The 13,148-nt window shown below is 36.1% G+C and overlaps 3 protein-coding genes across 4 annotated transcripts; all 3 read right to left on the bottom strand.

The window, feature by feature from the left end:
* Positions 1–243: 243 nt before the first annotated feature.
* LOC121984820 (cryptochrome-1-like) lies at positions 244–5,509 on the bottom strand. Its single transcript, XM_042537963.1, has 6 exons — positions 5,253–5,509; positions 4,642–5,145; positions 3,345–3,566; positions 1,814–2,526; positions 675–1,340; positions 244–468 (listed from the first exon to the last, which is right to left on the bottom strand). Exons 2-6 carry the CDS (start codon positions 4,952–4,954, stop codon positions 406–408), a joined length of 1,977 nt encoding a protein of 658 aa, XP_042393897.1. The 5' UTR covers positions 4,955–5,145; positions 5,253–5,509; the 3' UTR covers positions 244–405.
* Positions 5,510–7,199: 1,690 nt separating this feature from the next.
* LOC121987587 (NAC domain-containing protein 21/22-like) lies at positions 7,200–8,620 on the bottom strand. Of its 2 annotated transcripts, none has more exons than XM_042541334.1 (3): positions 8,223–8,620; positions 7,869–8,137; positions 7,200–7,758 (listed from the first exon to the last, which is right to left on the bottom strand). In XM_042541334.1, the coding sequence occupies exons 1-3, from the start codon at positions 8,422–8,424 to the stop codon at positions 7,420–7,422; spliced, it is 810 nt and encodes a 269-aa protein (XP_042397268.1). In that variant the 5' UTR covers positions 8,425–8,620; the 3' UTR covers positions 7,200–7,419. The 2 variants fall into 2 exon arrangements, with proteins under 2 accessions (XP_042397268.1, XP_042397269.1); XM_042541335.1 differs by having other exon boundaries at positions 7,203–7,755.
* A 1,296-nt stretch (positions 8,621–9,916) lies between these two features.
* On the bottom strand, positions 9,917–12,582 carry LOC121984819 (60S ribosomal protein L17-1-like). The gene is made up of 7 exons (XM_042537962.1): positions 12,450–12,582; positions 12,322–12,358; positions 11,898–11,938; positions 10,725–10,955; positions 10,546–10,648; positions 10,395–10,462; positions 9,917–10,138 (listed from the first exon to the last, which is right to left on the bottom strand). Exons 1-7 carry the CDS (start codon positions 12,450–12,452, stop codon positions 10,097–10,099), a joined length of 525 nt encoding a protein of 174 aa, XP_042393896.1. The 5' UTR covers positions 12,453–12,582; the 3' UTR covers positions 9,917–10,096.
* Between the last annotated feature and the right edge of the window lie 566 nt (positions 12,583–13,148).

The raw sequence follows: 13,148 nt of genomic DNA, 5'->3' as shown, positions 1-13,148 counted from the left end.
CTTTAATTATTCTATAAATACCTCTTTATATCTAATTTTTAATATATTCATTCAAAAATTTCATTATCTTCTATGTTATCTAAATATAAATATAAAATTTATTATATTTTCTTCTTTTATAAAATACAATTTAATTTATTTTTTAAAAGGATTAAATTTATTATTAGTCTTATAGATTTAACTTCAAATAATTGTTTTTAGAATAAACGCATATCCAACTGTATTAAATTGAATAAAAAATTCTTAATTATAAGAGACTCACCTGCTGAACATTTATTTCAACCGACCGAGGAAGATACAGATTAAACAAACTGTTTCATTTATTGTTTCGATTTTCTAAAACAGAAAGAAAATTAAGACTGTTAATGTACAACAGTTGAATAACCATGGTACCACTTGTTGATGCTAAGGAAGTCTCTTGCATGGTCTGAAGCCATGGAAGCTGCTTTCAGCATCGCAGTGCTCCTCCTGCATCAACAACATCATTTACATATCAGAAGCTGGATATGAAACAAACACACAAACAAAAAAGCATATTGTAAATCAATCAAAATGTAAATTTCAATATAAACATGGGTCTGAGATCTGTCAAGTTTATTTATTCTAAGATATCAAGATTTTTGACAAAAAATCAACCATGTCTTCTGCAAAACTGAAAGTGTATTAGCAACTACCTTTTCATCAAGAATTTGATATGCTGGATTATGAGAGTTGGATTTTTCTGAATGGTGTTGGTCTACTGAATCATGTTGTTGTAGAGGATATCCCACTGGAGTGCCGAAATGGGTTGGAACGGCACAACGACTCTCACTGATGCTCCTTTTCCTCGCAGATGAGGATTCAGCGGTTGAAATCAGATCAACATCCTTTGACTTGGCAGCATCAACTTGAGAACACAAGGCAATAGGGTTAGATCTTTCTCCATTTAGCACGTTCACCTCCTTCTCTGAGCTATCCTTGATGTTGTAGGAGGGTACTCTCTGGTCAAGGGATGAATAATCGCAAGTCACCTCTTTCTTTACGATGACTTTTGGGATGTCCAGGCTATTGATACTAATCAAATTATCAGCCACAACTTCGTCTGAATTGCTTGATTGTGCGACTTTCGCAGCCCTATCAAGCTCCCACATCCTGCCCACCGCATCATCAAGTCGTTCCATAGCTGTATTGATGTCTACAATTGGCCTTGGATAGTTCAAACCTAGCTCAATTCCAGCTGATTTCAGCACAGCCATGGGAGCATCCCATGGATGATGAATCCATTCAGTCGGCACTCTAGCGAGCTCTGGAATCCAATTCCTTATGTATTCACCATCTGGATTATACTTCTGACCTTGAACCTGGTTCCAAATTGAAAAGACAGTGGGTCTAAGAAATGTTTTACTACCGACGATAGGAATATGTGAGAGCTGGTTTTCACAGGAGGGAGATCCGTAAGAGATCATTACACGCATATATGAATGAATCATTAATTATCATGAGAAGACAATGCAATATAAATGACAATGAAAGTACCGATGATTTATGTAACAATACGACATTAGAATGATAAATGATCCCTTTATAACTATTATTCAGTTAATGGGTAGTAGAGCTAGAGCAGTAAAGACCATAATGCCTAATTAGAATGATAAATGATGACTACCAACAATTTCAAAAGGGACATGAATTTCTTTTAGCAAGGAAAATATGAAATTTTGGTGGATAGTGTTCTTACAAAAATCTAAAATCAGTTAGCAATATCAAATCATGTTCTTTTCCCTTTTTGGTAATCATAAGAGTTCTTTATAGCAAATCATCAGGTGGTTCATACCTCAGGATTGTCCATGCGTTTGAGCTCGTGCCCATCGGGTAAGCTACCTGATACATACTGCCAACCAAGGATATCACTTTCAAGATCAGCATCTAGCAATGTGTCCCAAAAATATTTCATTCCCCAAGTCCAGGGAAGCTGCAAAAATTTCACAAGGAAACTTGACACGATTACTCTTGTTCTGTTGTGCAGCCAGCCAGTTGCCCAAAGTTCTCTCATTCCTGCATCCACTAAGGGATAACCAGTTCTTCCCTGTCTCCAAGACTTAAACTGACCTTCATCAACACGCCAAGGATAGTGCTTAAGATTACCCAATAGTGATCGCTCATGTGTGAAGGGGAAGTTAAAACAAAGATAACGTGAATAGTCTCTTAGCCCAATTGATCGCAAGAACAAATTCATGCTTTCTTCTTTTTTACAGTCCTCATCTTTTGTCCATTGCAGTTGTTTGATTCTAACATTTTGATAAATTTTTCTAACACTAAGTTCACCAAAATGGATATACGGTGATAACAGGGAAGTGGTGGTGTCTTCTACCTTCATTCTGTTTTCAGAATAATCTACTAGATGTCCATTGATAAATTCACTTAACACCTTATCTGCATTGCTCCAGCCAGGAGACCAGACCCGGCTTAATAAAGCATTACTTAATTTTTCAGTTTCATTTTCAAGCACTAGCTCCTCGATTGAACAACCCTGAACCTTTTCCATCCCTGATACATCAGAACAAATGAGATGAAATGTAGTAATATAAATACAGATCAATTCTTGTTTCTAAACATCATGAAGCTTCATAAGTGGCAGGAAATGGTACTTAAATTGAATCCTGCATGACATATGTGTACATCTTGTCCCTCTTATCTAAAATTTAAAAGTTCAATCTTTAAAAATATTAGTTTTGCAAGAGTTGATAAAAATATTCAAATACTTTCCTTAGATAAATATGTAACGCTCTTGCAATTGTCAGGCAAGCATTGTAACTTGTAATCTCTCTAGATAGAACCATTAGTATTTCTGAATAGAAGAAAAGCTTCTGACTCTGATTAAAAAAAAACCTGAGTTACTCAAACAAGGAGGGCAAGCTCAAGAACAAAGATGAATCTGAATGTTTGACTATAGTAAGTACTGGGTCATGAGAACCATAGCTTAATAAGGACAAATGTTCATGAACAATTTGAATTCCATTTTGAGTTAAATATATTGATTACTCTTATGAATGTTTCACAAGTTTCAGGTTTATGGAAGAACCATTGGTAATAGACACTCGCACTACCTCCAACTGATTTGCAAGGAACAAGGACTGATTACTTTGAGTTTTGGTGTTTCCTAGATACTTAAGTGGCATGATCCATAGCTTAACCCAGAACAAAATGTTCTACAATTAAGTTACTTCCTTATGCACCAATAGGTGCTATAGTGGACATTTGGAGTAGAATAAGAAAGAATAAATTAGCAAAATGAATAGCCATAAACACAATAAAGCAAACAAAAGTTCAGATATGACTCAAGCTCAAGCGTTAGATCAAAACACCTGGAGGTGGAACCAATTTCCACGGAGGAAGAGGCAAAGTTAGCTCAATTGGTGTGCTCATGCACTTCTCCCAGAATGCATCAAAGGTGGTAAACGCATGCCCACTCTCATCATAGATTTCCCATGGTTCATATAAGAGATCTCCATTAAAACTTTGAACAGTAATTCCAAGGCTCACTAGCTGGCTTTTTATTTTATGATCACGGACGACAGAAATAGGATCTAAATAGAATTGGAAGATTAATTGAAAAAGTAGGGGGAAATTAACAACTACATTCAGATAAGACAAAATAAAAATAAACATTCATTGACTATTGAATACAAAAATATATGTATGCTAGTCCAAGCTGCTTAAAAAAGACTTGCTATTCAAATCATTAAATGTTCTGAACATGATTAGTAGAGAATGCAATGCCACAATAAGTTAAGTTTCTAAACATATTGTCATTTTAGACTTTCAATAATATTTAAAGTCTTCTAATTTTGGATAAGAATTAAGAGGCCAACTGATGTAGACTATACTGGTTATTGTTCGGGTTATTACAAGGTCTAAAACTCTCTAGATCGGTAAGAGAAGAATCAGGTGACCACTCTCTTTGTTCTGAAGGTAGAACATTTGCAATCCAATCTTTTAGGTAAAACACCTTATACTTGTTGGGGTGAATTATTGTAGACATAAACTGCAATTCAATTTGAAACAGGACAATGACTGAAGTCGATTGATATAGAAATGTGCAGGGATCAATTTGTATCCTCGCTTGCAATATTGTCTAAATGATATGTACTACTTGTCCCTGATGGCAATAATTGTCCAAACATAAATAACAGAGAACATTATTGAAAACTAATTTAACTTGGAATAATTAATTTTCACAGGATACTTGAGAGCTAAAGCTGCCAGATCCTATTCAAAAACATCTTGTTCAAACAGTGAACACAAGCATCATTTTCTAACAAATAGTCAAAGGACAGGACAACGAGGAGCTTGCTGATGCCATGATAATGACAGTATGATTTTATTATGTTTATCAAAATTTTACTTCGTTTTTTTTCTTCAATAAATTTGTTCATGAGTCGAACTTGTATCACTTTGATGTTTGTGAAGCTCACCTCCCGCTGACAAAAATCTTTATTCAATCACTAAACATGGACATAATTTTCTAACAGAAAACCATATGGAGCGAACAATCAATACATCTCGTGATCTAGTTGTTGACGTGCACATCCAGGAAATAGAAAAATATTCATGAAATAACACCTATTGCGCTATTACTCAGGAAAAAACTCTCAAACTTACCATAAAGATGATTATAAACCAATCTAGTAGCTCCAATGGCATCAATGCACTGCAAGAGAGCAGCAAGAGTGCTCTCAGCTCTGATGAACACGAGAGAAGTGCCAAGGGACCTCAACGACTGTTCAAGGTGTATGAGCGACTGCTTCAGCCACCATCTAGAGACTCGGCCAGGGTAGAACTGGCCTTCCTCGCCCGGACACCAAATGAAGACAGGGAGGACGCAGCCGTCCCTGGCGGCGGCCGCCAAGGCCGGATTGTCCTCGATCCTTAAATCTCTCCTGAACCAGACCACCGTCTTGGTTCCGCTTCCCATCGCCGCAGCAACCTCAGGCGCTCATCGCCACCAGGAACTCAACCAAAGGCGAGCGCTTTCTTGCACAACAAGGCAAAGTTGCAAGAGACTCCTCAAGTCAAGTTGCTCCCCTAACCCAACCCAAGGCAAAATCCCAAATTTTGGGAAAGGAACGCACCAATCTCGAAACAAACCGCTCCAATTCTTCCAAACTTGCATCCATCATTCAAAAGAAGAGTTTTTCAGAAGGAAAAAAAAAATGAAAGAAAGAAAATAGTTGAGGAATGAGATTGCACAATCTTCGAACGGCCGACCCTACCCAGCAAGAAGACCATAAGATCCACCCAATCATCCGCAGCGCAGTAACACAAGCATGGGAGCCAAACAAAATCTTTCTCCCAAGATCTGGTAATCAATGATGGTCTGCTTCAATCCAAGATCCCGAGGTGCCTCCGTCCAATCGGAGAAATCTCACTCCCAAATTTTCAGTCAGTTCTACCGACCACAAGTAAAAATCAAAACCTCTCTGCTTTTGGAATCCGTAACGAGCGTTGTCCTCGATCTCGACTCTGCTATTTTTTTCATACCAAAATTTCAAATTGACCCTTTAATATTTAAAAATGTTACAATCAAGCTTTATTTCAAAATAATTGGATCTCGTGTTATCCATTAATATATTTAACATTATTATAATAATTGAAAGAAATCATCGTAACTCAATAATTTAAAGGGGGAAATAAAGCATTTCAAATGCTCAATCTACACTCTCCCCCATCGTGAATAATTCTGGAATTAACTTGAATAATAATATATATAATTATTTTATGGTGAGAAATATTATTTATTGAAAATAAATATAAGAAGTGGATTTTAATAGTGTCGCGTCGAACGTCACATCAGTTGCACAACGCAGCCCATGCCGAGAAGCCTGGGGCCCACCGGGATGTCGCTGTTAGTGTCGGGCCCGGCAGCCCATTTGGCTGTGGGACTGGTCCAGTCACGACGCAGCGGCTCGATTCGGTTTGAACTGGACCACGTGACCATACTAATTCAGTGGATGAGCTATTTATATTTTGATATTATCTGATGATTAAGTAATTACTTTAGGCGTAATACTCGAGTTGAGTTTTAGAGCATTTAAATTTATTTGATAAAATAATAGAGTCAAATTGAATCAAGTTTAAAATAAATTAAATTTTTGAAATGATTATTTAAACTTAGTTTAATTTATATTTTATAAATTTGAATTTATTTAAAATTTGATTTGAGCTTGGTTCATTTAAATATTATCAAGTTCTTAATTCAAATTTGATTTAAACTTAATTTATTTAGATATTATCAAATTTTCAATTTAAATTTGTTTGATCTTTAATTCAAACTTCTTTATATGTTTTATTTTATTTATTTAGTATATTAATAAAAAATTTATTAATGAACATGATTCATAAACATTATTCATAATTATTGTTCATGAATATTATTTTATAAATATTATTTATGAATATTAATAAGTTGAATATATATTTATTCAAATTTATTTATTTAATTAATTTTATATATATTAAACGAATATAAATAAGACATTAAACTTGTGCTCGAATGCTTCATTCTTTATATATTTACTAAGCCGGCCAGGCCGGGCCAAGCCAATCCATGTCTTGCCGGTTGCGACATGTCGTTGACACGGTGCCGATGTCTTGTTAACCGTTGACAAGGGCACGGCTAAGTCTACAAGGGCATTTTGTCTGACCGGCCTGCGTATGGTGGCCATCAAGAAGCCCAAGATCGATCACCAACCAGAGCGAGTCGGCCGGCTCATCAACGAGGTCTTCATCCTGTCGCAGACCAGCCACCGTAACGTCAAGCTAGCTCTTCGTCTGCTGCCTCCAGACCGACCGAGTTCCCGCTGCTCGTCTTCGAGTTCATCTCCGGCGGAACGCTCTCCGATCATCTCTTCGACCTCGAAAAGTTCCCCCCTTTCTCTTTCCATGATCGACTAAGGATCGCCGCCACCGGTGACAATCTTCCATCGAGACGTAGCAGAAAGTCTCCAAGCTGTCGGATTTCGGTGTTATTGATGCAAAATGATTGCCCTAAACCATTTCAAGATTAAGTGCATGCATGCACTCAACGTCTCTAATCATTTGTGTGATATATGAACTCGGGTCAGTGATCATCGACAAACTTTATATGAATCCTGGGTTAGTCCAAGGCACGCGCGTCTAATTCCACTCGACTTCAAAAATATATTCATGTGTATATATATAGTCGATTAAGAAATGCAATCATTATATATTACACGTACTGAAAATTACAATATATAATAAGATATGCGTATATATAAATATATACATATACATGTACACAGACATATATATATATATATAAAAACAATGTAATGTGCATTGCAGTCACAGTCTTTCACATTCAAATCGACTTTTCCCAGCTGATCCATCCAAAATAAACTCTAATTAATTAGACAATAATTAGTGATACTGCCACCTCGGTGTCTGATGAACCCCCAAGCTGTGCTGCTGAATTATCTGATCCAACCCCACGTCCGCCAAGAACCCTAGCTCATCCTGATCTGATGATGAGCTGCAGTAATGCAGCAGGGAATTAGAGAGATCGTCATGGGACATGAAATGGTCGGTGAACACTACTGCTGCATGATCTGCTGCTGCCATGGGCGGGTTCATGAGCTGTCGAGGAGGCGAAGAAGAAGATGGTGGCGAGCTCAAAGTTGTGTCATGAGCTACCGCTGCTGCTTGATCTCCTGATCCTTTCCTCTTGTGGAACACTCTGCACAGAACCCAATCCTCCTGCTTCGATGAGAAGTATTAATTTGCGACGAATAAAGTTTTTTTTTTAAAAAAAACAAAAACTTATTAAATTCCCTGTCTTTAAAATAAAGAGTTAATTAATTAATTAATACCTTGGGAGGAGAATTGGAAGTTTGAAGGCGAAACTCATGCATGACCCAAGCAGTCTTGGTCCCATTGGGAGCTCGACCACTGTAAAACACCAACGTCTTCCTCATCCCGACGACGACCTGCGTTCTCGGATCACAAATGACTCGATCTTTCCCCGTAGCTTTCCAATAACCCGATTTGGTGGCTCGATTGGAGCGCAATCCAGTGGCATACTTGCGGTCGCGGAAGCTAAAGAAGTACCACTCCTCCGCAGTGCTCAGTTTAGCTACATCTGCAATATAATAATATATAATTCCACGTTAATTAACCACCTTTAATTTGATGCGTGTGTTTGATTAATTAATTAAAGAACAAACCTGGAAGCTCCCATGGCTCGTTGGTGTGCAAATTCACCTCCACCATCGTTCCTTCAGCTTCTCCTTCTCCTTCTCCTTCCTGATCGTCATGGCTCCACTGAGTTACTACCTTGTTGTAGAGGTAGTGGCACACCAACTCTTCGTCGCTCGGGTAGAATCTGAACCCTGGAGGCAGCCTCGCCTCTATCTCCCTCAATCCCATTAATTAATTACGAAAATTTGATCGATATGTATGTGCATATATATATATACACTGTTAATTTCCTACTTTATCCAAAACCTTTAACGCTTTAATGAGCAGGCGTGTTGAAGTTGCTTCTTCTGTATATATATATATACATATATTCTTCCACGGTTGCTTGTTATGAAGAAGGTCGAAGGAAGAGCAAAGCACGGTGATCAATAATTCATAAGAGATTAATGGAGTTTGTTATACACTTGATGATGCAGTACGAGAAAAAATAATAATAATAATAATTGTGACGTGGACACATCAGCATATGATGTAATTATAATTAATGATAAATGGAGAAATTATTAACTTAAGTGGCCCCGAGGGAATCATACTGTTCACAATTTGCAGTGTTTGATCACTACAAGTCACGAGCAATTGGGTAGGGTTGTGTTAAGCATTAATTAATCGCCCTGAGAGGAGTTTTTTTTTTCAGGGCATGCGTCATTAATTGATCACATTTTATTCATTGTATCATACTTTTTTAAAAGAAAATATAGTATAAAATATTGTCGAGCAAATTATTGAGTGATTTTAAAACAAAAGAAAACAAAAAACTAGGGTCCATGCAGATATTAGGCAAACAAATGTTGGTGTTGAAAGAGTTGAGATACATCACATCAGATTTCAATTATTAAACTCCATTATTGGGAGTTTATTTATTTATTTTCTCTCTCTATTTATATACTTAATAATTTAAAATTTTTAAATAGTAGAGTTTGTACAAAGAGTGACGACTCCATGTTCCCTTTCTTTCACCACCAGGTTGCTTCTTTTTCACTCCTCCACGTGTCTTTTAATAATGGGCATTCAGCCGCCAATCCTATTGATACAGCCATTCCCTAGCGTCGTTTTTATCAAGGCTATTATTTTCTATAGATTTGTAGAGTATTCTATTTTATTTTCATTAAGAATAACTGTGTTTGTTTTTTGGTTGAGATAAATCCTGATAAATTATACATAAAATCACAAACATAAAAAGCAAAGCTTACACTTCTAACTACTTTCCAACAATAATTGGGCTTCGCATTAAAAAAAACTTTTAACAAGTGATTAATATTCCATCAGGTATTACTTCATGAATAACAGAATGGAATAGATTGCATCACCAAATACATCATTTTGGCAGTTAGTTAATTAATTAATGATAATGACAGAGCAGAGAAGACTATTGTTTGTACATGACAAGAATAAATCAACATACGTACGACTTCTTAGCAAGTTAGGTGTGGAGTTCACATGATCACTTGGGAGAGTGGAGAAGCGTTTGTTTGCAAGCATGGTTTAACTAGTGATTGAGAGACTGAAAGCGAACCTTGAAATCAAGATACTTGCACGAAATATTCTATCTTATTTTCTTGCAGGAACCTACAAACAAGTTCCTTGATCACACGTTAAGCTCCAAAGACTATGAACTTGGGGCTAACAAAGATTACAAAAAAAATTTAAACAGGCCAAAATATAATAGAAGTTTTCCCATTGAAAAGAGTAGCTGGAACAAAGCTCATCGAGCACAAAAGCAATTTGATAATGATTTGTTACATGCCCAAGTAAATGTTTCAATACCAAAATGACAAGCAAGTAATATTAGCATCCAGTAAACTAAAAGCTATGCCTGTGGAGATGTCTCGCTTCTAATCGGCTAAGCTTTCCGGGATTTGCTGGTGGCGAGCTGGGTCTCAGGCTGCAGCAACAAAATATGATGCAACCAGAAATTATTAACACGACAAAAAAATAAATGGCAATACAAAGAATGAAAAAGGTTGGGATGTTTCCAAAGGGAATAATTTCTAAGAATTTATTCTTTCATTGAAAGAAATGAGAACAGATGAAAGGACCCAAAGAAAACGGCAATTTTCAATAACGTTTTGCGTAAGTTCTTCCGAATATTCGAATAAGACGGATATTCTTGAGAATAACTTTGAAAGGAAGGAGATTACCTCTTTCTTGACTGACTCTTCCTTCTCAGACAATATAAGTTCAATATGGCAAGGAGAGGACATATAGGCTGCAATACAGACATTGCAGCTCAATTAGATATTGATTTTAAAAAAAAAATAAGAAACATTTTAGCTTGGCGGAGGAACGTACGGTTGATTCTACCGTGAGCACGGTATGTCCTGCGCCTCTGCTTCTGGGCCTGGTTAACTTGTATGTGTGAAATGAAGAGTGAGTCAATATCCAAGCCCTTGACCTACATAACAGAAACAAAAGTTAGCAATATAAGCAGAGCACTGAAGCTAGAAATTCATTGCCTGTATCCATAATACCTCTGCATTGCTTTCAGCATTCTTTAGGAGATCTAAAATGAATCCAGCTGATTTCACAGGCCAACGACCCTGCCCATTCGGGTGTCTGCCCTTGGCCTGAGCAGTTCGACCTACTCCACGACAAAACCTCCGGAAGGGAATAGCCTGCTTATGAGCAATGACGTCGTTCAAATATCTTTTCGCCTTTGATAGAGGTAGTTTCCTAATCGCCTGTGCAGTTTCACGGGTGTTCTGTAGACATAATCAAATTTTAAACATGTAATGTACTATATGAATGTGCACTATCAATGAGTGTTCTGGTGACATAATCAAGATGTAAACATGTAATTTTGCTTAATGACTACTGAGAATAATCAAAATGGTCAAAACTCTTATCAATAAAGGTCACAAAGATTACAAATAACAATGTTATGATACTCAATAATAAACACTTATTTCCAACAATAATAACTTTTTATTGAAACATACAACTATTAATATACTCTAGCAAGTACAACTATTAATATACTCTAGCAATGCAAATAATTTTATTAAACTATTGATACAAGTAAACATACAACTAAATTCACAAAAATGTCTATTGAAAATATATTACAAATAAGAAGAAAAAGGGTAATTTAGATATGTTTAAATATAGGTTTTAATTAAATGTTAGTTTTTGTATGTTAATCAATAAGCTCAACCAAAATATGCTTATTATTTATGCATTCAATGGACATAAATCAATGAGCTCAACAAAAAGATGCATATTATTTATGCATTCAATGGACATAAATCAATGAGCAGCAATGCACATATAAAAATATGCATCTGTTGCCTGGCCATACATTATCATAAAAATAACCAATAAAATAACTTCTGTATACAATAACAATTTGCCATGTGCGCACTAATGTCTTATACAATAAACTAAAACCTATTAGATAACTAAAATCATGAAAAACCTTCTTCATTAATCAGATACATAATTAATCCTTACCAATCCAAATAGCACATAAGATTTGAAACATACTACCAACAAAGCAATCATTTTTTAGTATCATGTTTTTTATCAATCACACTGACACCATTCTCAGAAAGGGGAGTTGAGATGCATTGTCTTAGAATTTTTAGCAAGTAAACTTTTTCCAAAAAATTTTTTTAAGAATAGAATAGCAAATATCTACAATGTACCTTGAAGTGAACCCTCAAGTCATGACCCATAGCCTTAGCAGCTGCATGAACCAAAAAAAAACCTTAAGAAGAATAACAAGTAACTTAAACAAGATAATCGGGAACTTAAAGTAGTATATGACAACAGTAAAGGTAAAGGAAGAACGTTCCCCCTCAAGCAACACAAAACTGTGGTTATAATCACAAGTCCAGCCCCGATCATGTCAAGGAAAAAAACTAAATCATAGAAACCACATTAGAAAAACAAATAGGCCCCAAATTTCAAAACTTCCGCTTTCATCACGCCAATCTAATGGATAAATAAGAGGGTAAAACCAACTCAAAAGCATGATTCAAAGAAAAACAGCAGAGAACAACCAAAATCGAAACTTGAAGAGAAGAAGACACCGGCGAGAAGAAGAAAGGCAAGTAGGAGGAAACTTACACTTGGTTGGATTGGAAGGGTCCCTCGAATACTTCACCTGATTGAAAAGATTGTAACACAAAAAACAGATTAGCATCGGATTACCACCAAACCTAACTTCTCGAGGAAACCGGAATGATGGATCTCACCATGACTGCAAATGATTCTTCAGGATCCTCGAGTCTCCCTGTGCAGCAGAGTGGCGGCTTAGGATGCTGAATGGAACCCTGCGACTCTTTAAATACACGATTGGGATGAGCGAAACTAGGGCTAAAGTGGGCTTCCAAGGAAACCCTAATGGGCCTGTTTGATTTCCAAAAGTTCTTAATATGTAAATTTCTTATATGATATAATCATATAAACAAATATTTGTTGTTGATTTTTTTTTTTTTTTGACATTAATGTTAATCTTTTTAAAAAACAGTTAGTAAAAAAAACTGCATTTCTTAATTCTTATAAAAAGAAAATTAATGTTAAACTTTTTTAAAAAGAAGAATTATTTCTGTGAAAAATATTTTTTTTCTTTTACTCTTATTTTTAAATACAACTAATATATTATATTCAAAATTGTAACAACAAAACAGACGGTGAATACAAATAACTCATTTTACAAATGGTACAAATGTTCTTCTAAATGTGCATAAATTATGATACATTATAAACGAACCAAGAGAAAAATTATCTCTATGGTGCGAGGGCAGATTCTCTGGACGCAAAAAGCGGTCTAGGGGATGGTCCCTTGATCTAGATTGGTTCAGAGGATGGTCCCCATTCATAAAATAGATGGGGATCATTCATTCCCACCAATCCAAATCAAGGGACCATCCCCTGGACCACTTTTTGCGGTC

This window comes from Zingiber officinale, chromosome 5B, assembly GCF_018446385.1.
Source record: "Zingiber officinale cultivar Zhangliang chromosome 5B, Zo_v1.1, whole genome shotgun sequence".
Classification (NCBI taxonomy): Eukaryota; Viridiplantae; Streptophyta; class Magnoliopsida; order Zingiberales; family Zingiberaceae; genus Zingiber; species Zingiber officinale.
This window is presented reverse-complemented; position numbering and strand designations above follow the sequence as displayed.